General features: G+C 31.7%; 5 protein-coding genes across 5 annotated transcripts; 4 read left to right on the top strand and 1 right to left on the bottom strand.

Moving 5' to 3' along the window:
• Positions 1 to 992: 992 nt before the first annotated feature.
• HELRODRAFT_164055 (hypothetical protein) lies at positions 993 to 1738 on the top strand (the record flags this gene model as incomplete). The annotated part of the gene is made up of 2 exons (XM_009029105.1): positions 993 to 1227; positions 1599 to 1738. 2 exons carry the CDS (start codon positions 993 to 995, stop codon positions 1736 to 1738), a joined length of 375 nt encoding a protein of 124 aa, XP_009027353.1.
• A 7844-nt stretch (positions 1739 to 9582) lies between these two features.
• On the top strand, positions 9583 to 10719 carry HELRODRAFT_164054 (hypothetical protein; the record flags this gene model as incomplete). Its single annotated transcript, XM_009029104.1, has 2 exons — positions 9583 to 10212; positions 10645 to 10719. The coding sequence occupies 2 exons, from the start codon at positions 9583 to 9585 to the stop codon at positions 10717 to 10719; spliced, it is 705 nt and encodes a 234-aa protein (XP_009027352.1).
• A 2887-nt stretch (positions 10720 to 13606) lies between these two features.
• HELRODRAFT_164053 (hypothetical protein) lies at positions 13607 to 14563 on the top strand (the record flags this gene model as incomplete). Its single annotated transcript, XM_009029103.1, has 1 exon — positions 13607 to 14563. One exon carries the CDS (start codon positions 13607 to 13609, stop codon positions 14561 to 14563), a length of 957 nt encoding a protein of 318 aa, XP_009027351.1.
• Positions 14564 to 16103: 1540 nt separating this feature from the next.
• Positions 16104 to 16577, top strand: HELRODRAFT_164052 (hypothetical protein; the record flags this gene model as incomplete). Its single annotated transcript, XM_009029102.1, has 1 exon — positions 16104 to 16577. One exon carries the CDS (start codon positions 16104 to 16106, stop codon positions 16575 to 16577), a length of 474 nt encoding a protein of 157 aa, XP_009027350.1.
• A 7342-nt stretch (positions 16578 to 23919) lies between these two features.
• On the bottom strand, positions 23920 to 25047 carry HELRODRAFT_164051 (hypothetical protein; the record flags this gene model as incomplete). The annotated part of the gene is made up of 3 exons (XM_009029101.1): positions 23920 to 23946; positions 24084 to 24890; positions 25018 to 25047. The coding sequence occupies 3 exons, from the start codon at positions 25045 to 25047 to the stop codon at positions 23920 to 23922; spliced, it is 864 nt and encodes a 287-aa protein (XP_009027349.1).
• Positions 25048 to 25395: the final 348 nt, after the last annotated feature.

Here is a 25395-nt window from a genome sequence, read left to right as displayed (position 1 = left end):
GTAAGAGTAAAAAAATCAGGTAAGGAGGAAGAGATTATTTGATGGATATAGAGCGATTTTTTATTAATTGATCTTATGTTAATATTAAACAGTGAAAATGTAGAGGTAGGTTGAATATTGGTATTTTTAAATCTAGTTATATTATTTAAACTAATAGAATTAGAATTATTATTCTTATCATTAGTATTAATTACATTAGGATTAGAGTAGGATTTAATAAAATTATTATTATTCTTATTATACTTGCTAATAACATTATTATTATTAATATAATTATGGTTACTAACTATATTTATTTTTTTGTTAGAGTCAGATTTATTATTTTTATTGTTATTATTAGACCTAAGATTAAAGTAAAAAATTCGCCGCCGAACTACTCTCGTCGGAGACAAAGGAGTGTTAGAAAGGCTTAAGAGAAAGTCTCTAGAATAAGACATAATAATATTTTCAAGTTAAGGAAAAGATGTTGAAAGATATAGAAAAAAATAGTCATAGTAAAAAAGAAGAGAACTCACTTGTTCAGAAGCAGAAAACAAGAATCCACCCAAATTAAAAAACCACCGAGAAAACGTGCCGCCATCACGCTAAAAGTAAACCAAATATATAATATATAAAATAAGTAGTAATAAGTAGTAATTTTTAATTAGTTGTGGTAATTACAAATAATTTAAATTTTAGAAATCATGTCTGATGGATATCATAGAAAACACGAGTCTGGAACTGAAAAACGAAAGAAAAAGAACGTGGAAGAAGAAGCATTAAAAAAGATGATGGGTTCCATACTAAAATATATAAATATAAATAATGATGATAAGCCCAACAATGACACAACTGTCACCACCAATGTCTCAATACCAGAAATATTGCCGAACAAAACTGCCAAACAAAGTGAAACAGATGTTATTAATGAAAAAACAGAACAGATCTACTAGTCTAAAGACAAACAGCTTCAATTTGATGATCCAAAACTAGCAAGCAGCGAAGATTTTAAAATGCAGCAAAGCAATGAATGCAGATTCAGTGATCCAGCTGAATGGGAAGTAAATGCAGATCTTATAGGCTATTATGCAGAAAATGTCCCGTCACAGAATTTAAAAAGTGATTTTCTTTTAATGGGTAGACAATTTGGAGACAAGATAAGATATGCACAAAAAGAATATTTCCTTAGAAAATTGTCAAATGGAGAAGTTGTCAAGAGAGATTGGCTCATTTATTCTCCTTCAACAGGTAAAGTGTTTTGTTATGTGTGCAAGCTATTTGGTTGCAAATATGGTGGTGTCGATGAATCTGGTAATTGTAATCAATTTCAAACTGGTTTTGATGATTGGAAAATGCAACTGCAAGAATTACTTTGCATGAGAAATCTAAAAACCATATTGCTGCTCTATCAATGATGTTGCAACGTCAGAAGTCTACTAGAATTGATGCAGAACTCAATAAAGAAAAAGAGAAATTGTTTAAATACTGGATTGAAGTTCTAAAAAGAATCATTGCAGTTATAAAATTTTTTGCTGAAAAAGAGTTAGCTTTTTGTGGTGAAAGTGAATTGCATAACTGCCATAACAATGAAAATTATCTTGGCTGCATTGACCTTTTAGCTGAATTTGATCCATTCCTAATGGAACGCATTCGAAAATATGGAAACCCGGGAAAGGGAAAGGTATCATATATGTCTTCAACTATATGTGATGAGTTCATTAATATATTAGGCTCTAAAGTATTGACACTGAAGTATTGATAATTTCTAAAATAAACAATGCAAAATATTATGGAATTAGCATAGATTCAACTCCTGATATTAGTCACACGGATCAACTTACACTGGTTATTCACTATGTCATCCCAATTCTTCAGTTAATTCCAAGTGAACGTCACGATAGAAAATACTTGTTTGATTTTGTAGTGAATACTCTTAAGCTTCATGGTATTGATATTAAAAATTGCAAATCACAATTGTAAGATAATGCCAGCAATATGAGTGGAATTTATTCTGGAGTACAAGCTAGATTTAGAGAGATCAACAGTTGAGCAGAGTGGATACCATGCGCTGGCCACGGCTTAAATTTGGTTGGTTCATCTGCCGTGGAGTGTTGTTCAGCACCAGTTAACTATTTTGGTATTGTTCAGTCAGTGTATAATTTCTCTTCGGCTTTACCACAGAGGTGGTTAAAATTTAAAAAACGAATTAAGGATAAAGCAAACGCTTCTGTCCTACAACGTATATTAGAAGCAAGATGGTCAGCACATAGTAATGCTACAAAAGCTTTTTATGCAAACTATTTGGAGATTCGCCTAGCATTGTCTAATATTACTGAAAGTGAACGCCAACCACCAGCAGCTGTCCATGAAGCAAAATCGTTAATAAAAAATTTAGGCCATTATGAGACTGCGCTAATGTGTGTGATTTGGAAAGATTTACTTCAGCAAATTGATATAGCCAATAAAGCTTTGCAGCAGTTTGGCATAAATTTGTGCACTATCATCAAATTGTATGACAGTCTCACAAAACATTTTCATGAAGAATTAATTTTTTCAAAGCGTTTGAAAGTATGGCAAAAAGTCTTACAAAATCCGATTACAAAGAATGTACAAAGCGCAAACATGTGTGAAAAATATTTCATGGAGAAGTTATGGTGGTGGAGGAGGATAATATTGATACCAGTTCAAATTTGAATGCCAGTGACAATTTCCGTATTCAGTCTTTCTATGTGACTTATAATTGAGATGGAAAAACGGCGAGCAGCTTACGCAGGATTACGTTACAGGTTCAGTTTTCTTCTTGACAGATCTTTGTCAAGTGATGAAATAGTTTCTAAGGCAAATGAATTAATTAAGATATATTCATCAAATCTGGAAGAGGCATTTGCTGATGAGTTTCTTTTGTTTTTCCAGAATGTTCGTCGACACAAAATCTGTTGCCGTAATGTTAAAGGCCCAAATAGAGAATAGGTTGGTTACAAATTTTCCAAATGTAAATATTGCTTTTCGAATTTATCTGTCAATTTTTGGAACAAGTTGTGAAAGTGAACGATCTTTTTCAAAACTGAAGCTCATAAAAAATTATCTGCGGTCTACGATGGGACAAGAACGATTGTCTTCTCTTGCACTTCTATCAATTGAAAACGATTTAATTCGGGAAATGTCATTTGAAGATGTTATTTGTGATTTTGCCCGTGCAGAGCCGTAAAGTTTATACAATTTAGTCTATAATTTAGTCTACTATATATAACAACTTAACAGTTTCTAATTATAAAAGCTATGCATTTTGAATTTTGGTTTTTTGTCTTTATTTCTCTATTTTTAATTATCCAATAAAAAAAATGATAATAAACATTTAATTAATTTTTTTTCGTAAGCCCTAGGCCTACTGGATAAAACGGCCCTGAATTCAAATCATGATTCAATTCTCAAATGAATGCATTTTGTAAATTTATAAAAATGATAATAACTGCATTTCTTATATATTGTTATAAATGACCATTCGACGACGAGTTTGTTTAATCCCAATGAAAAATAAAGACAATATAACTTTCAAATAATCGATTTATTTATTTGCAAAAACAATAATTAGTTAATTAATTATTCAATAATCAACGTTAATTAATCTTACTATTGAAAATTAATATTCACTATTAAATTAGCGTTCAGAAACTATCACTTTCCGAATAACCATTCACTAACGTTTATCGCAAATACAATAAAAATACAACGCAGAGTCAAATATCAAATATCGCTTTCGACATTAACAATCAATCGCTTTCCAATATCAAATATTCGACGACCCCATTCAATATCTCGCATGTCTTTATATACCCGTTTTACCGACGCTTCTCGAACGTCCTAGAAGGTTCTAGTTCCTCTTCGAGCTGTATGCGTTCGTAGCGACAGTAGCGCCTCCAGCGAATATATTTGTGACTTTTATAACAATAAATATATAAATTGGCGTTTTTTAGTATGGGTAATAGTGGTTGAGCGTGTTTAGCAGCACCGTTGATTTTAAGGTAGAAGCTTTTTTGTATATTTTTGTTCATGATGAATTTGAGATATTAGTAAATTCAATTGTTTATAAATGTGGAGAAAATTATATGGAAAATTGGTATAAGGGTTATTGGTATAAAGTTTGCCGAATCGTAGGCGTCGTGTTTTTTGTAGATCCTTATTGTTAAAACCTTTCTCCAGCATTTAAAACTTGACAAGGTATTCCAACATTCGAATAATAATATTATAATATAATAATAATATATAATTTTCACACCCACATGTCACAGACATATCACATGTAAAAAGCTACTATTAAAAACCAAAAACACCTTACCAAATAAAGGCATACACATATTTTTGATGAAGCTAACAAATATACTAAAAGTCACAAGCACACACACACGGGCACACCTGCACATGCACACGCGTACACAAATATAAAAAAAACACACATGCACACATATATACAAATAAACGCGCACACACATGCACACGCATACAAAATATACGCATGCACACAAGAAGAGAGAAGAGGCAAATAAGCAAGAAAAGAAATAACGCAGGTGCATTGAAGAGAGATATTTATTTAATTCGACTCATCCATCTAAGCAGGGGAGCTTCCTAATTAAACAGACACACGACATATGAACGACAAATATCTCCTGAACAAATTATCATTAACATCGTCTATCTCTTTTTTCTTCTTCAAGGCATCATCACATCGTCACCAGCACCGCTGTCTAAATCGTCATTATCATCGTTCTTATCGTCGCCACCATCACTATTGACTTCACCTTAACAATAATCGTCATCAATAATGTCGTCGATCGTCATTATCTTCCTATTATCATGATAATCATTATTGCACTTTTCTACCTCTTGCTGACAAATCTGTCATTAGAAGTTACCAGCTCAGCCATAGTTACTGCAGTGTTAAGCAAAATGAATAATATAAATATTTTTGAATTCTTTAATCCTTTGTTGAGAAATTGTGATAAAATTGTTGATGCAAATGAATAATGATGTAGAACATATCTTTCTTTTTAATGCGTATGCAAAAGAGATTGCGATGTAACAGTTCAACATTTGAATGAAGTGACAATTTTTTTATGCAAAATAAATTTGTTTTATTCCACTTTTTCATATGCTAATTGTTATAGCAAATTTTGATATTTTTCATGTTTTTTTATTACTGTTTTAAAATATGTATCTATAAAAACGTTATTTTAAAATCATTTATTACCCAAACATAAAATTAAAAACCTTGCTTCACATTATTTTTTTGACTTTTGTTAATTTACCCTAAGAAAATGTATCCTTTTATATTTTTTTTAAATAATTTCCAAACTAATTGTTCGTACGTTTCTTCAGCTTTCTCTCTTTTATAATTTTTTATTTTAATCAATCGATGCTTTACCAAAACTTTTCTTCTAACTAAAAGCAGAACCCAGCCTTTGAAATAATAAGGATAAAAGTTAAGGGTCTTTTATACTCTTCTAAAACTCAGAAGAATCAACAGCTTGTATGAATATGTGCAGAACACTCAAAACATATAATAGACGTGAATCCCATCTTCGTAATCGAACTATTCAAACTCGGCCATCGTACGCACAGTGAAACAGAACCAGGAACCTTAAAAACACGAGACCATCTCACCTAATTTGAAATGACGTCAGATCTCCTTATAATGAACTTCTTTACATCGAAAATTTTTATATAACAAACTTTTTTATGTTCCTTGGAATTTTAATTGTTACTAAAGAACGAAAATGACTTCTCCATAGGGAACTTAATTTTTAAAAGTTAAAAGAAATATCCGAGAAATTAAAAAAATAATTATTGAACATAATAAACTGCAAGTTAAAATTTTGCATAACTGTTTAAGGTATACTGTTTTACTTTTTATCATAAACAGTGTAATTCAAAATGATAGAAAAGATCGATTTTTTTTATTTTCTTAAAATCTATGTTTGGCCACCTTAAATAAAATTTTCAAGGTTTATTTCTATCAACATTTAAACAACTATAATGTTAATTTCTTTTGCTAATTTTATTTTATCCGATTTTAACATTCGGTCAAAATGATAGGAACGAAGAAAATTTTGTTATATAATTTCAGTAGGAACATGAAACAAGTCTTAAAAGTCAATTTTGTTTCATTTATTCTCAGTTACCTTAATGCATCTTGACTTTATTGAATTAATGAGAGATTGTAACAAACTGCCACCAATTTTGTCGCATTGACTAAAAATTTCATTTGTAAGCTTGTAACATTTTTAAACTGTCTTCCATTGGCATGAACTGCTTTTACTAGACGCCGCCACAAGTTTTAAATTGGATTAAGTTTAGGTAATAGGGCTGGCTTTGCCAAAACATCAATTTTATGGGCCTTTAGGAAATCGTTAGTGGTTTTTGATGTATGAATAGGTGAATAGGGGCATTATTGCGTTGATATATAAATTTTTTGCCATGTTTTGATTATGCAAACGGTACCATGCACTGTGAAAGTATATTCATTTATCTTGAGAGTTTTGGTATCCTTGAAGAATTGACAGTTGACTTTTCTGTTTGCTGAAAACGCACCATAAACCATGACCTACCCTTCTAGTTGCCTTCTAAAAAATCTTTTTCTCCTCTTTGATTAGGCCAATAGAATTGATTGCTTTCTGGGCCATCGAGATTAAATTTTTTCATTAGAAAAAATGACAACTTTCTATTTTTTTACTCCAGGTAACGTGACCTTTTGTCCACTTCAATCGTTGGTTTTTATGGAATTTGTTTAACACGGACGTAGTAATTTCTTGTAATATACGCAGCTGTATGAATCGTGTACGGAACCTCGTGGTTTTATATTATTTTGAATAAATGTATACAGAACGCGTGTTTGCAGGTTCTATTTAATGTTCCTAATCGTTCAAATCACAACCGATTCCTTTAAAATACAAATAACATTTTTATTTTGCAGACTTATTATCAATAAAATGGTTCACAATTACCTCATGTTTGATTGTAAAAATGGTTACAACATCGTCAATCCATACACCATAGCCAGCATGCGTAAGTATTTCTTAAATGATCGCGATTTTATAAATAGATTAAAGCAAATCCTCAAATATTTTGTTCCGACAAAATAATCCATGATTCTTCACAGATTTTTCAAAACAAAGAGATTGCATATGAAGCTACCAATTCAAACCCGAATAGAATGAGGTCAAAGTTAGGCTTTAAAGTTTAGCAATGAGACACTTGAAACCAGAATCAAAAGATTCGAAATATATGAGCTGACCAACTACTGAACTATCCACTAATCCGGCTAAATCTAATCAACGTAACAACTCTGTAAACCAATTGTTGTAAATGTTGAAAGTATAGAAAATGATTTGTTGAACCAAATAACTAAAAAATAAAATTATGTTTATCTTGTGGTTTTTCATTCAAGTTTACAGACGAAAGTTTGTTGGTTAAGAAAAATTATTAATAAAAATCCTGCGATCGATGCTTTAAATACTATTCTTGGAAATAAGTCATTCCAATTTTATTTGTAAATGGCATTTAGTTAAAGGATATAAAACACAATGATATTGTTACAGAAAAAATTAAACTAAATTTTTGACAAAGTTTATGGCAGAAGTGAAATTTATGCTGAGAAAAAATTGAAAAACAAGCCACTAAAAATTTTAAATTTGGCGAACTCACAGTCAATATGATTGCATAAAACTGCATTTTTTTGAGAAGAAATCTGTTGTAACGTCTTATCCTTTGTATATTAAGTTTGCCTATTTATAAAGTGATTTCACTGCCGTTGTTCTCATGACTGGAATACCAAAATATGTGGAACAAGAAAGTGAGTTCAAAGGTCAATCATTATAAAAATATAAATGTGATTCTCACAATTCTCAGTTGAATAAGTTCAAACAAAAGATTATTTTGATGATTGAAATTGAAGAAAAAAAATATTCTGGTAACAATTACATTAGATTGACATTTAACACCATTCAATTATGTTTTATAAAAATTATTGAAATAATTATAAAGAACAAGTTAGATGATTTATCTTACGGCGTTATTCATGTAAATAATTGTTCAACATTTTTGTCAATTTATTTTAAATTATTTTAATTTAACTAACTACGACCTGAAGACTTATAATTTTTATGACCAAAACCAATATAATAACCTGATATCAAACAGAAATTAAACAATTAAGTTTTCAAGATTTCTAAAAACTAAATTTTATTTAATGAAGACCGTGTTAGTCTGATTAATATAAATTTTACGTAGAATTAATAAAATAGTTATAATTGCTAAGAAAATCTTAACTAGTTTAAGAGGGTTATTGTATAGGAGTATGTGATGATACATATACTCATAGAGATTTGTACAAACATACAATACCAAACGTAAACACAAATAACGACACTATATGCGACACATACATAAGACACGTCACACACAAACATACATGCATAAATACGACACATACATTCATATGTGCACACAAAATTTTATACATATCTATTGTGTAGATAGGTTATTATATACATATTGAAATACCAAACCGATAAACTTTAAAACGCGTACATATGTACAATATACATTTACAGACAAATATTACATGCAGATCACATACATGTATGCTTGCATTCATCCATCAATATAAACATTCATAAATATATACATACATGCATACGTACATACATACATTCATACATACGTATATACATACACACATACATACATACGTGCATACATTTGTGCGAATTAGTAAATATATGCATGCATCCATCAACAGAAACTCCAGAAACTCCATATGTATGTACGTATGTATGTACGTATACATGTATATAAGTATGTGTACATATAGACATGTATGTGTGTATACACTTATACATTGTATATGCATAAGAGGAGAGACATTAAATTGTTTGTATGAGAGACTGGTATAAATAAAAGACGCAGGAGGCCGGATGAAAGAATCTTTTGAAAAAAAGATGCCGGTGATGACGATCATATTTATGTTGATGATGACGACGATGATAATTTCGAACAATTTTATAATTGTAATGATAATGATTTTACGATGATTTCATGTTAATGATGATGACGATGATTTCATGATGATGATGATGATTATTATTTTGAGGAATATAACAATGTTGATTTTTATTACAGCCTTATAAAACTGCTATTCTCAGTAAAACTTTTTAGAGTAATCTGGAGTTATTTATGCTTAAGTTTGGTTTATATTTTAGACTGTATAACTTCGTATATTTAAGAAATAACTTCACAACAGATGTTTCAACATTTTTCATCACATTTCTGTTACATTTACGTATTTTTAATTGGCAGTATTAGCAGTTTCCTCAATCATCTGACTTTTATCGATAACGTCACAGCACCACCTCCTTCCACGACACCATCCCCATAATTGCCACCCCTTCTCCCACGACTCCATTGTAGTCGCCACCACAAGGCAGCATAGTTTACAAACGTTTGACAACAACGTACTTTACGAAACGATATTAAAAACAACATCGTTCATGCGTACGTTACAAATCTGAAAGTGAACAATCAACGTAAAGTCGATGTTTTAAGGATAACATGAATAAGTTTGAGACAATCGTATTTGCGGCCACCAAATCTGCATTCATGAAAAACAACATGGTTAGCGACAACCAGACTATCATCAACAATAACATCAACAACAATATCATCAAAAACAACAACAACATCAACAAAAATGAAAACATCATTGAAGTTTCTTCAAACAAAAAAACAAATGCCGGTCAAAATTGCGGCGAGGCACGCGCACCAAGCAACTACAAAAATTTAAACGAAAGTGGCAAAAACAAAAACAATTCAGATATTAATAACAATAACAAAGAGTACAACGATAAACACGGAATTAATAATAATAATAACAACAAAAACAATAATAATAATAGTAATAACGACAATATCGACAACAAAAAAATTTCTGACATCGACCTGCTGGACAATGAAGATGGCGACATATCGACAACAGCAGCAGCAACCGCAAAAACAACAATAAGCAGAACGACCCAGGATGATCAAGTGACCTCCGTAGAATCGGCAAACGACTTGGAACTAGACCTGGCGTCCACTGATGAGATCAAGGTCTACAAAGATGAAGGTGATGATGAGGAAGGTGGGCGGTCAGTTGAAAACCTCAGCGAGGAAAAGTTGGATCTGGTCATTGAGACAGAAGAAGTGAGTAATACGATGACGAAGATGATAAAGTTTATGTTGGTGATGATGGCGTTGTCGTTGTTGAGGATGATGGTGTTGTTGTTGTTGACGATGATGATGATCATGATGATGGTGTTGTCGGCAATGGTTCAAATTCTTTTTATTCAATCATTCAGAAAAAATGATTAGGGGACCCAAAAAGAAAAATAATCCTCGGCAGGCCACCGTGCTTCTCAAGTAACTGAGATTTCTCAAAAAACATTTCTTCGCTAGAATTAGAAAAATAATTATAATGAATGAATGAGTGAAAGTTAATTTAGATCATAACAAAAAAAATAACAAAAGATTGCTTAGGAATTTAAAAGGATATCAAGATATAAGTTCATTTATATTTACTATAATTAGTCATGTAATTTAAAATTTATTTTAATCATTATGATGTGCATGACGCAGGCAGTCTTAAACCATGGTTATCCCGATACATCTAACATTGATACATGTCCTGAGACGTCCGTGCTTAAACACTAGCCTAGGCACACACACACGCTATCACACACGTCTGCATATATCCGTCCACACAATCAAACACACTTGCATACATTCACATGCACATTAATACATACACGTACACTTTTACACTTAATAACACAAATGAGGATGATAGCAATGATGGTATTGAGGTAAGGATGGTGGTGGTGATGATAGTGGAGGTGATGAGGGTGGTGATGGTTTTGAAAGTAGTACTGCTAAGACCTAAAAATAAAAATATTTTGAATTTAAATTATGCATCAAAAATGTTTTTGCAAACATTAATTCATGCTAAATGTAAATAATGTTTATTAATAAATTCAACAAGTAGTCGAATTCATGGATAACTTTTGAGGCATCGTGAAATGTTGCATACAAAACATTATCACTTGCTTGAATCTTAGTAACTTGGTGCTTTCATGTTTGATGGCTTCTCCAATTCAACGACTGATGCTTCACAGCCTGAACATCTTACAACAAAACTGCAGTAAACACTAAGTCGGCAACATTTCAAAAATTTCAAGTTACTTTTTCGTGGGTGTAAGTGCGTGAGTGTTCGTGTGTGATATTTATATCTTATTATTGTGTCGTGGTAAGAATACATTAATTCAATAAGAAATCGAATAAACTCTGCATTTACGTTTCTAAATTGTATATATATATATATATATATATATATATATATATATATATATATATATATATGTTTATAGTTAGCATAGTGACGAGAAGTAATGCAGAAATTATGGGAAGTCGATAATAATATTTAATGATATGACAATTTATTGAAGAATTATTAGATATTTAACAATTGGATATAGTATTATTTAGCAATAAATATGTATAAAGAAATATTAAGGCGTGGCAAATAATGAAGTTAGTGAACAAATTGTTTGGGTTTTATGGCGTGAAGAGACAAACGGATTGTTGTTAATGGTGCGTTCTTGTGTGTTATATTCGTATTTATATTTGGTGTATAGTTGCTGTCTATTGATGACGTTTGGCAATTGAGGCAGTACAACGTCGCGATATTGAGTAAAAAGTTGTAAGACGTGGGCGGAATTGTCTGACTGCGTGTTGATTGTTGGTTTATTATTGAGGATGAGAATAGCTTCTTTCATTTTGAGTCTTGAGGGACGACGTTCATTACAAAGTATGCTAGTGTTATTATCAAGAATTTTCCGAGTAACTGGTATGTTGTGCTGCTTATTGAAGTGATCCTTGATAGCGCCTTGCTGTACATGCATGGTAAGGCGTCTGCGAAGTGTTGTACGTGTGTGTCCAATATATGTTTCCACATCACGGTGTGGCAAAGGGCATCGAAATTGGTACACGACGTTCGTACTATCTAGATTATCTTTTGTAGTGGTTGGACTGTTTTTGATGACTAATTGTTGTGTTTTTGTTGTATCATAATATATTATTAACTTAATCTTTTTATTTTCATCTTCTGATGTGAGATTTGATCTAATGATTTGTTTAATTTGTTTTTCATCAATTAGATAGTTATTATGCATTTGATTTTTGTAGTAAATAGGTATTGTTTGTTGTTCCTGCTGTGGTTGTAGAAGTGGTTGTTTGAATTTCTTGAGAGATTTAGATATGACGTCGTCGATGAGTGTATTTGGATAATTATTATTAATAAGTAACTGTTTGATTCTTTGAATTTCTATGTGAAGAGATTCATCGTCGGTAGATAATTTAAAAGCGCGTGTGATGAAGTTTTTAAAGACGTTGTTTTTGTATTTGACGGGACAATCGGAATTGTAGTTTAAGCATTGTCCAGAGTTTGTTGGTTTGACGTATACTTGGGTAGAGAGCTGATTTGCGTGCATGGTGACTAAAGTGTCAAGGAAAGAGATTTTATTATTGTTACTAACTTCAATTGTAAATGATAAGCAAGAGTTGTTCTGGAACAGGTTTTGGAGTTGATATATGTCAGCTATAGACTTTGTGATGATAAATATATCGTCGACGTAGCGGGCGTAGATAAGCGGTTTGTTTTCTGGTTGTTATTCATTTATTTATTCATTTTAATATCTAATATTCTATTTTCTATTTCTTATAATTTATATTATTAACTTCTCATTTGGTTTTACAATCTAGGCTCCGATGATGGCATTAGCCGAAACGGCCGTCAGCCAAACTTCACAGTTTAATAAAGTTGAAACAAAACAGCTTCGTGTTGTTGAAATTTTATTTAAAAAACTTCTAACTGCAAAATGGGGTGTAATCTTCAACCGAACATGTTTATCTGAGAACCTCATACCAAATTATATATATATACATATATATATATATATATATATATATATACTTGAGCAATTGACCACATACACAACCTATCAATTCGAACAACAACAAAATATATAATATAATTAAATCAGCGTTAAGTATTCATTTCTAACAAACAAGGAATCAACAAAGTAGAGTAGCGACAGTGTATATATATATATATATATATATATTTGAGCGTCTGATCACAAACACAACATATCAATTCGAACACCGAAGATGGTATAGGAATACCGAAAAAAGCTTTTCTGTTCTATCATGCATAAAATAAACAAAAATTTTGTTTTTGAACTCAAGAAACTTGACAATGGTCAAAAAATTAAATAGGAAGCTAACTAACACGAAATAGCTGTGGTTTTCATAAATAACTGCATATATTAATTTATTAATATAATTTGTACGAATTTTTCTTAATTTATGTAATTGATATCCGTTATTTTTCGTTGAAATTGTATCGTTTTGATTTAATTGAGGTTCTAGAATTGGATTACTTTCTCATTTGTTAATTTTGTTTAAAAATAAGAAGTTTGAGTTTCGTTTGCTGGTTGATTTAAGGTCACCTTGACTTTGTTATTGAAGTTTACTTTTAATTATGTCTAAGGGACACTGCGTCAAGTGTAAAAGTGGATTTAAGAATACGAAAGAAACTGTGGTGAAATGTTGTTTTTGTGATGGTTCCGTTCATACTAAATGTCTTGAGTATGATGATGAAATGTTACGAATTATTAACAGTTGTAAAAATGTAAAGTATTTTTGTGATAATTGCTTGTTGTATTCGGACAATTTGAAATCTCTCAGCATATTGATTGAGAAACAGGATGACTGCAATAGGCAGTTGAAACAAATTATGGATAGCAGTAATGAAATCAGGAGTCAGTTGAAACAGTTTAAGACTTCTGTTGATCAAAATTATGATAAATTGGATCTTATTAAAGCAGATGTTGACTCATTACTTGATAAATCTACTGCTAAAGTTAAAAGTGAGTTTGATAAATCAATAAATGTTGTCAAGAAAGAGTTTAGTTCATTGTGGACCGATGTTGTGAAAAATAAATTGGAAGTAGTAACTAATGAAGTCAAATCTGTTAAACACACGTTAGATGTATCCAATGATAGCAAAGAACGGGAGAATAACATGGTTATATTCAATTTGAAGAAATCTGAAAATGCTGGCAAGGATAGAGATGTTGTCATGTTTATTTTGATGTCAATGACAGAGGACAAACTTAATGATGCTGATATTCTGGTAATAACTCGTCAGGGACATAGACGTGACGGAGTTTTGAGGCCTGTCATCATCAAATTCAGTAATGCTGTATCGAAAATGTTGACGCTTAAGACATCCTTCAGAATTAAGTTGCTTGAAGGTGACTTAAAAAATATTAGGGTAAGTCATGACCTAAGTCCTGAACAGCGTGTTGAATTGAAATCGCTGTTGGATACAGCCAAGTCTAAAAATGTTGAAGATAATGATTTTTTATACAGGGTCAGAGGCTCTATCGGACGGTGGAAAATAATCAAGTTTCCCAAAGTAGTCACTGCTCAATAATTAAAATGGGTTTGTATAATATGAGGTCTATTGCTAATAAGCTTGGTGTCATTTATGATTTACTGTCTGATGATCTTGATTTCTTTGTTGTCGTTGAGTCCTGGCACGGTTCTTTAGATCATAATATAATCCAGTTAGCTATGCCGCCTAATTATGTTTATGTTGATCGTTTAAGGCCAAATGATCCCTATCATGGTGGCATTATTGTCTTTCTTAAGTGTTCTTTTGGTTTTAGGAAAATTGAGCTTCCTGTTGTTCAAACATTTGAGGCACTGGCCATTGTTTTTTCATTGAGAAATTCTAAAGTACTTTTGTTGTCCATTTATCGTCCTGGGTATGAATCTGTCTCTGCGTTGTTCTTTAGTGAATTTACTACAATTATGGAGTATATTTCTGTGTGTGCTGATTTGTTGTTGATAGTAGGTGATTTCAATATACATATTGAAAGATTGAATGACAGGAATACAATTTCTTTGTTGGATATTTTTGAATTGTTGGTCCTACCCATTCATCTGGTGGTACACTTGATCTTGTTGTTTCGTCTGCTGATTTTCCTTCTTGTGATTGCGCAGTCTTTCCTAGTAATGTCCATTCTGACCACAGTTTTATCAGAGTTGATTTTCCGTTTGTTCATCGTCGGACGAGGATTGTTAAACGATTGGTGCGATCATGGAATAGGATTGATAGTGAATTATTTGCCCGTCTTGTTTCCCAGTCTTTTGTTGGTGGTCCTTTTACTGATGGTGATCCAGAGATTGTTTATTCAAAATTCATGTCTAGTATGCAGTCAATAATTGATGTTGTTGCCCCGTTGCATTATGTTAAAACCAATAGCTCCCATAATTCTCCTTGGTTTGATGATCAGTGCAGAATATGCAAAAGATTGTGTCGTAAACTTGAACGTGTTTATCGTCATATCCCGAGTGAGGCTAATAAAATTGCTTGGAGAAATGCACTAATGAACAAAGTTCTCTTTTCTCGGACAAAAGGAATTTGTATTGGAAAAATTTGATACAGATGAATAAGTTCAGGCTTAAATTATTGTAAGTTAGTAAATTGTTTGGTAAATTCTCGGATAGCTATAGTTTGAGTGAATCAATTAATTTTACGCCATCTGATCTGATATATATATATATATATATATATATATATATATATATATATATATATATATATATATACAGTAAAAGTCCTCTAGAGCGGGACCCTAAAGAACGGACAGATAAGAGTAACGGACAGTATTGCTTGGCACGGAACCGTTTTGAATGTTAAATAGACCCTAAAGAACGGACATTTTAAAGGAACGAACTACGGACAGGGTTTTAAGTACAAATTGACTTTTATGTCTTAAAGAGTGGACAATTTATAACAAAAACACATGGAATATTTGATAAAATGCGCCATCTAATTTGAATATTTGTATTTATTCTATTCTATGGAATGCGCTAAAGAAACTTTGATAATCTTTGGTTATTTAAAAAAAATTATTTTCGCTCTTTGATTTTTTATCGCGGTCGTGTTGATAAACTGTTGTGTAATAATGGAGTCGACTCTGCGAAAAAAATTTTTAAACTTGGAAGAAAAAATGCTGGTGGTGAAAAAATTAAATGATGGAGTTAGCATACGAAAAATTGCTGAAAAATTTGGTTGCGGAAATACAGATGTGCAGCTGATTGAAGCTGATCCTACCATAACCAGCCTTTTGAATTCTGTTACTTGGGATAATTTTGTAACCATGGATAACAATGATGACTCAATCCATAGCCCACAAAGTTCTGAAAATCATGAACAATTTGAAGTCCAAGATGATGAAGAGGAAGAAGAGGCTCCAGTCCAAGAAGTTTCTACAAAGATGGCATTACAATGTGCCAGGAAGCTAACTTCCTATTCGATACATATGGGCAATAGAGAATTGTTACAATTTTTTGAGAACATTGAAAATATTTTAGAAATTGAATTGTTAAAAACAAAATGTTTTGGCAAACAGACAACTATGAATGATTTTCTTCCATAACAATATTAAAAACGTGTTGTTTTATTTTAATTTTTTATGTAGTATATCAAAAAAGATTTTGATGTTGAGTCTTGAGGAGAGGACAGTTAAGAGGAGAGGACAGTTTGGTCATTCCCCAATGGTGTCCTCTCTAGAGGACTTTTACTGTATATATATAGGCAGTTATATATATATAACTGCATATATTTATATGCATATATATATATATAATATATATATTTTGCATCGTATTTCATCATCGTTTTTTAACTTATTTATATAAGAAACAAATTTTTAACTACATTTTTATTCATTTTTATCTTATACAATTTTATTCATTTTATCTTTCCGTAATCCTTTACCATTTTTATCAACTATTGGTTGTATCTTATTTATACTGATATTTGTGCGATCCAAATTAATTGGCTCCAAAAATTGACATTGCGTTAAAAACTTTATTTTCTATATAAATAAGTTAAAAAACAACAGCAGTTTCATCAACAATAATCACAGTCTCAACAACAATAACTAGAGTTTCATCAACTATAACCGCAGCTTCATCAACAACAAAAGCTTCTAAACAACAACATCATTTAGACAATAACAGCTTCTAAACAGTAACAACGCAATAGCTGGTAAAGAAAAATTCACCACTAATTAACATAAGTTTTTTATGCTTTATGCTTTATTATGCAGTTCTATCAAACACAGTGCTGCGCACATGTTATTCTACACTTTTAATTAAATCTTCGTGCCACAAGGCTGTACCATCCACACCACACCACACACACTAAGTACGCACGCGCAAGCACCTCATCAAACACAAATGGCGTATTCCTGCTCTATGAGTTTCGGACAGACGGTATGAACTAACTAGGTGACCTAATTGCACAACAAAACGTCAACAACAATATCACCCCCACCCTTACATACAACATCAAAAGAATCAACCTGATTTGTTTAACTGTTATTAACTAACTAACTCATTAATTTTCTGTCATTGTTTTTATTCTTATCTTTTTATGTCTAAAAATTTTATTATTTCAATTACTTTTTTTAAAGAAATATTCCAAAATAACTCATGGAATTCATAGAGCATAACATTCATCAACGAATAACGTTTGTATTGGCACTGGTTTCAATAACTCAAAAAATAAATAAAAAACAGCATTTAAGTTAATGATTAGATAGAGCAAGTGCTTGCTTGCCTTGCTTTTGTAAGCAATAAACTTGATAAGTTAATAACCTCTTACAATATTTTATGTTCGTTGTTTGCTTTTTATCTCAATTCATTAAATTTTTCTTTTGAAGTACATTTTGATTTGACAAGATAAATTATTTTAATATGAATATTTTTTTAGGAAATGGTTTATTAAAACATTAGCAAAAATTTCAATCAAGGTTTATATATATATATATATATTTATTTATATATATGTATTGTATATATATACATATATTTTTATATATGTATATATATATATATATATATATATATATATATATATTCGCTTTTCTGAATAGACTGATTGATTTTCTTATCGAAATATATTATATATATATATATATATATACTTTGTACTATTTGTGTATATGTGTATGTGAGATATATATATATATATATATATGTGTGTGTGTGTGTGTGTGTGTGTTTGTGTGTGTGTGTGATTTAATTTTCAACAGCATTATAGCAAATCAATATTATTTTTAAATTCTTTATTTGTTTTGAACAATTCGGCGTTCAACTTAGCTATCTTACAGTGTAGTGGCGTGGTGTACTTGGTCCTTCTCCGCTCATTATGCATATTCTGACCTCTAGTATTATATTGTCCTTTAATTTTTATTTTTTTCGTATGCTGATGACTTCCATCTCTATAAGTAGTCCATGATCTCTTCCACATCTTCGTGTTTTACGGCTGGTGAATTTTGGTCCTCCTCCGTCGTGTCGTTTAAAGTTAAAACTTAAGGTTTGAAAATATTTATTTTGATTGCTTATGAAAGCTTAATTTTGCCGTATGCTGTTCTCTCATTTGCCACAAAACTTTTATCATCTGCTGCAATCAAATTCATTCGGTTACCAAACACATGACCGTTCTCTTCATTTTAGTATAGCTTGCTATTATTTCGAGACGCGATGGTACAATGGTAAAAATGTCTAGCGCTGTTGATGATGTTGCAATGACCGTGTTCCAATGCAAAGACATCCCCGCTTACCACAACATCACAAGCAAAGTTTTTGGAGCATTAATTTTGATTTACGTGTCTTCCTTTACATCGTGTTTTTACCGATAATGCTGAACAATACAAAATAACGAATATCTTCCGAAAAATGTTTAGGAGTGAGTTTGAATAAATAAATTAATAAATGAATAAATAAATGTTGCTTAAACTTTTTTTTATGTGCCCGTATGTGTGTTTTTATGCATGAATTTAAGGGTTTTTATTTTTACAAGTATGTGCAATATGTATGTTGTGTAAGGTGTATGAATTGAATAGTTATACATATTTTTTGCTTGTATGCTGTTGTTGTTTATGTTAAAAATGGCTTTTACTTTGGTGCAGATGGTGTGGTTTTAGATACAACTAGAGAATGCAACAGTTTGGATAGTACAGGGTCTGCTTAAGTTTTAGGGTGTAGCGAATGAGTTGATGGGACTACGTTGGTTGCCATGTCAGAGTATAACAATTTAAATTGCAGCTGCATTAACGGTCAATGCCAAAGTTATTTTAGCCAGACATTATTAAGCAAAATTGACAATCGAAAAAAAATCATATGTGATGTTTATCAACAAAATGATTCAATCGAATAATATTTTTGTTTTCATTTTTGACTTGGTTGTTGATCACAAATTTAATCAGTTTTGTTAAATGCCCAATCTTGGACCCTGACATACTCCGGCCACTAGCTGTTGCTAATTATCACATCCACATATTTGGCATTTACGCACAAACGAAAAGAAGTCGATGGGTGCAAATTATCCAACCTTCTCTCGTTCATGCTCTTTTTGAAAGCAGGGTAGCACGATAAAGCCTCAACATTGATTGACTTGAGGTAAACAAGCGCATCGGCTGCCACGCATTTAGTGACGTTGCTGACATGAAATATTCTTTTATGAACGAAGACTTTACTCGCTGAAAATCACGATTCGCCAGAAGGCTTAGAACCAACACTTACTTTAGAAAACGTTTTCAATACAGTTGACGCAACATTTCTTGCACGTTTTTTTTAATTTTAACCAAAATATGATCTCCACTGTCAGCAACGGCATTTGATTTTGTCTGAGGCGGTTTTTCATTAATACTGCCAACACTGTTTTTGGCAGCTATGTTGTTTCTTTGAATAAATCAATTAGACTAGGCTTGTTTATCTGTAGCTGTGCAAAGGTTTTTTGTATATCACTCGGCGAGTTGTATTCAACTGGTTTGTTAACTAGCAGCTGTACGTTCGTTCCTAATTCATTCGAATCGTCGCCATTTTTTATTTCAGTATATTCAACATAGGCTCCATGTTTTTCGCAACTGCTTGACGAGTTCTAACGCCCGGAGACTTTAGTTTATATATAACGCAACTTAAAAATAGCCAGAGAGATCTTGACAATAACGAGAAAATAATTCACTACAATAACAATCCACACAATCTAAGGATTGCAGAATCTTTGCTCATCAAACAAATACATCCAGCAATAGATAATATAGCAATTTGTATAACTATTCATACACTGTAAACAGACATACTAATGCGCATACTTATAAAAATAAAAGCACTTAAATACATGCATACACATACATACGTGTTCATAAAGTTCAGTAACATCAAGATCACGTTTACATTCAGCGACTAATAGTAAAATGCAGACGCAGTTTTTTTTGACGCCGCTCCAAACGTCTGAGGAACTTGTTGCAGCTAGATGTTTGTAGAGCTGCTTTTTGGAACTTTTCAAAAAATGGCTATATAACAAGCTTTTTAATGACAACTGTTGCTATGAATAAATAAATAATAAATGGCATATTCATGGCATTTGTGCATATAAATAAATAAATAAAAATATGCATTGGGTATATAAATAAATATATGCATAGTATATATATATATATATATATATATATATATATATATAATATATATATATAACCTGGCATGTTTTTAAGGAGCGTTTAAAAAGTTTTCTGTTCAACAATTCACAGCAAAGATTGTGCTTCTGAGGTTCTTTTAAGAGAGGCGCTATACAAGTCATGCAATACAATACAATATATAAGTCGTCTTGACTGTTTCATTACCGGAAGAACGGGTAATGGCTATTATATCTTACCCATAAGCGATTATCATATTGTATTGTATTGCATGACTTGTATAGCTCCTCTTCTGAAAGTACCTAAGAAGCGCTAGATATGCTGTAGATTTTTAAACAGATGATTTTTTGAACGCTTCTTAAATCCTCTCAAGTTATGCTGTCAGTTTTTTCAGTTTATAGTGCAGACCGGGACACTGAACTTGCTTTGACAGTGAACAAAATGCGCATAATACCAAAAAAGGTGCACTACTTAATGAAGAAATGACGTACACGCATTGACACCAATTGTATCAGCAATTCCAAAAAAACTAAGAAGTACATCATCGACCTAAAGGATTTTTTCAGTGAGAAGGCGACAGCAGATGATACTTCTGATTAAAATAGTCGCATTTACGCAACACCGTTTACATTTCTGCCATTGCTATTTATGGGAAAAGAGAACGCTAGAATGTTAAATGGTATGAAGTCCGCTGGAAAGAAATAAGACGAGTTATCGATGCTAAAAAAAGAGCTCTTATGGCTTATCAAATTAAGCTCAATACCAGGACGCTGTTGACTTTAATAGCAGCTAAGAGTCAAATTCAGCAGACCGCTGGGCCAACACTTACTGGCTGAAACTCTGGGATAGTATTCAGGTGGCTGCCAATGCGGGCAACGCAAGAGGAATATATGTAGGCTTTAAGAGAGCAACAGACTCAATCTACAATAAATCAGACTTAATCAAATCTAAAGCGGATGTGTTCATTACAGACTGGAAAAACAAAAATGCCGCGGTGGACCGAACATTACCATGAGCTTTATAGCAAATTTAACTGCCATAAACACTATTTTGTACTTACCAGTAATAATAGAGTTGGACTTCATGCCTATTATAAAGGAAATTGACAATTGACAAAGCCATACCATACCTGTGGAAAGGCACTTAGAGGAACGGAATTCTTTCGAAGTTTTGAAAAGCGAGAAACAGATCCCTTGCTACTTTGTTTCTGCTGAAAACAGGGTAACATTAAAAAGCCAACATCATAACTCTGTATAAAAACAAAAGAGGCCGGAGTAAATGTGACAGCTACCGTGAAACCTTTTTTTGGTGTCATTGGCAATTGGCAAAGTTTGCTTGAGTCGCTCGTGTCGCTTGTAGGCTTTTGCTTTCCAAGTATATCCGGACTCTTAATGCTGTTTTAAAGCTGGCCGATCAACGGTGGGTGTGCGCTTGCACTTGTTGACATTTTTTTCCGTGCCTCATCAGCACGTATTAAGGGATTGATTGATTGACTGAATGACTGATGATGATGATGAATTGATTGATTTCTTTATCTATTGATTAAAAAAATGGAAGCCCTGCGAAGAATATTTCATTCTGACACATTTAAACTGAAAATATAATTTAATCTAACAAATAATTTTTTCATCCAATATTTATTTTGAAAAATTCTAAACATACATTTTCATTGCAAGCAAAAACTCAAAAAACTGAAATGTAGTGAACTTTTCATGAAGAAGAATGAAAAAAACCTCATTGTAACGTTGATTCTCACACATGATCAGTCTTGTATGAGTCACACGATTGTTTTTTGCATTTCCGATCACATTTGCACCGGTAATATTCAACGTTGAATAAGGGGCAAAAAAGATGCCTCTACAATGCCACGGTGAAGACAAACTACATTCTAAAATGTATTCTCTAGTCATCTAAGACATTCGGCAGTTTTCCTGCATAAATATGCATTTATTAAAATTGTTGAAATTATTACCAATTTATTAAATTGTTTTTGTGTGTAATACCTGAAGCCACTAAAAATTACGCACACGTATAAACACAAGCACACTCGAAAAAATCTATGTATAAAAATATAACGTAACGTTTTATGTTTATATATATATATATATATATATATATATATATATATATATATATATATATATATATAAGATATATACCTTTACAAGTAGACACGCTACTTATACTGAAACACAACTCGATATGAGGATAACTTAATTATTTCTCCTGTCCACACACGCAAGCACGAACGCATACGCGCGCGTGAACTTCTATTAGCACATATTTGGCTCTTCATCAATATGTTGTAGGTAGGTTGCAGGGTGTCTGGATCGATGTCGCAGCCCGAGTCCAACAATTTTTTCCGACTCCGTTTGCGGAATAAGTGTTGAAAATTTGAAAATCCATTTTTTTCTGAAGGTCATTTTATAAATTCGCGTTTCGAAGAAGACAACTGTGCGCAACAACATCCAACCAACCATAATAGCCATAACGGATGACATTTTCACTTTTAAAAAGTGATGAATAACATTGCATCTCCTACATTGCCCGTTATATAAAACTTGTATAGCGTTTGTCACAAAAACAAAATCAAACACTCAAAAAAGCCTACTATTTTTTGGGAACCTTTTTTATGGAGAATCAGGACTACACCCAGACTCTAGTCTGCTGTTGCAACTATTTCAAATAAACTGCTGTAGTTCATATTTAAGACCTCTACGTTCATATTTAAGACTCTTACAATATGTAACAAATAATATTATGTGACAGCGGTATTTGAATGAAAACATCATGTTTTTCCCACACTGAGCCACTTAATTTAATTTACTTAAGTGAAATAAGAGAGATTATTAAAAATGTATGAATCAAAATTTAATTTTGATGCAAAACGAAACAAATCAGCCATGCATGCTTAGTAGAAAACATTAAATCACAATAGCGTCTTCTTTTATTCAGTAGTTTCAATTTTTAAAACATTAGTACATTGAGTTATTAATTAATTCTTAAATAACCCAGTTTAGTTCCAGATTAGCGTATAAAGTTTAAATGGATATGTTGTCATTGTTAACGAACCTTCTCCTGATGATCCTTTACTAAAAAATTTGCAATTTAGCGTTACAGAAGGGCATATCATTTTTTTAAACAGTAACATGTCACAAGTTGGTTCAATTGAATTTTATTTATACTGCTAACTTCTGGCGATAAGTCGATATTTAGATCTCCCAAAAGATAAACAAATTTATTTTCATTACTAGTTATTTGTAAAACTTGTTCTAATTCTTTAAAATATTGTTTAATTTCGTATATTGGAGGTCGATAACTAACCATCACAATTGAATTTTTAGATTTAAAATTGTTAATGATCTCTATTGCAAACATTTCAAACTTTGGCGAGCCAATGGTATTTAAATCATCTCTTATTCGAAAGATAGAATCATTACAGACATAGAAACCAACCCCTCCACCGTGTTTGTCATGACGATTTTTGCCTACATATCTATATTCATCCATGCCAACCAAACTTTCAGTACGTTCGTTTAACCAGCTTTCTGTTATCGCAACTACATTGAATTTGATGTGACTGTTTGACAAATAGCTTTCTAATTCATCGGTTTTGTTGACCAAACTTCTTATGTTCAAATGCATTACGTTGAAAAACATACTGCTATCAAAATCTTTATTTATTAATTTATATTCATCATTCAACGACTTAAAATTGTCATACCTTTTACATGTAGTTTGCTTGGGGTTTAAATTGTCTTTTTCTTCATCATCACTGCTGTCATCATCATTATCAACATGTTGTTTATCCATCTTTTTTTGATCGACAATTGTTTCTGGTTTCTTATTGAATTGCCACCCGCTTACTATAATGTGCTGGGGCATTATGTCAGGGTCTTTCATTTTCTTAGAATCAGATCTATCGATGCAAAGTCTAAACGTACTGTATTCTTCTTCATCTGTTTTTTTATTTTCAGTTTGACTATTATTATTGTTATTGACGTCGGCTGTAGAAGCTGGTGCCATTTTATTGAATTGTTTGAGTACGGAGTAACAGGAAACAACATGGATACCATTGTCGGTTAGGTAGGCCATCACATCATTTCTGTGGCACTTGCTGACGTTGCTTAAACAGAACACAAATTTTTTCATTAAAATTTTATCTGCCTTCAGTTTGCAATCATTTGAAACTTTTTTACCGATTATTTTCATAGCTTTTTTTTCCAGTTTGTTTGTTGTTTGTTGGGTTGTTGCTGGTTTCTCCTGAGTTTTTTTGTTTCTCACAATTGTTGTTATTTTAACGTGATTTTTTTCCGTTTACAGTTGACAACGGGGTACCGTTGTCTTCTGACAGAGAATTTGCTATGTCTGACCACAGAGAACTACTGACATTTTTCTTTTGTCCCTCCTTGTTTGTCATTTCAGTACTGTAGTTACTTACAACATTAAAATTTAATTTATTTTTCAATGTATTTACTTCTGGTGTATTAATATCAGCAGTTTTAATAACATTTTTTAATGAAATAATATCAGTTTTATTACTTTCAACAGTTTCAATAACTTTGTTAAATTGCACCTGTTATTTGTGCAATATATCTTTTAATTCTAGTTTGATAGTTTCAAAGTTCAATGTTAACAAATTTTCAGACTTTGGAATTTTATTTAAATTACAACTAACAAATAATGGACATTTGTCCCAACATTTGTTTTCTTTCAACTGTTTAATTAACGATATACATTCCAATATTTTCGCAATTTTCATGTTCCC

This window comes from Helobdella robusta (assembly GCF_000326865.2).
Source record: "Helobdella robusta unplaced genomic scaffold HELROscaffold_6, whole genome shotgun sequence".
Lineage (NCBI taxonomy): Eukaryota > Metazoa > Annelida > Clitellata > Rhynchobdellida > Glossiphoniidae > Helobdella > Helobdella robusta.
The sequence above is the reverse complement of the archived record's forward strand: the minus strand, read 5'-3'. Positions and strand labels throughout refer to the sequence as shown.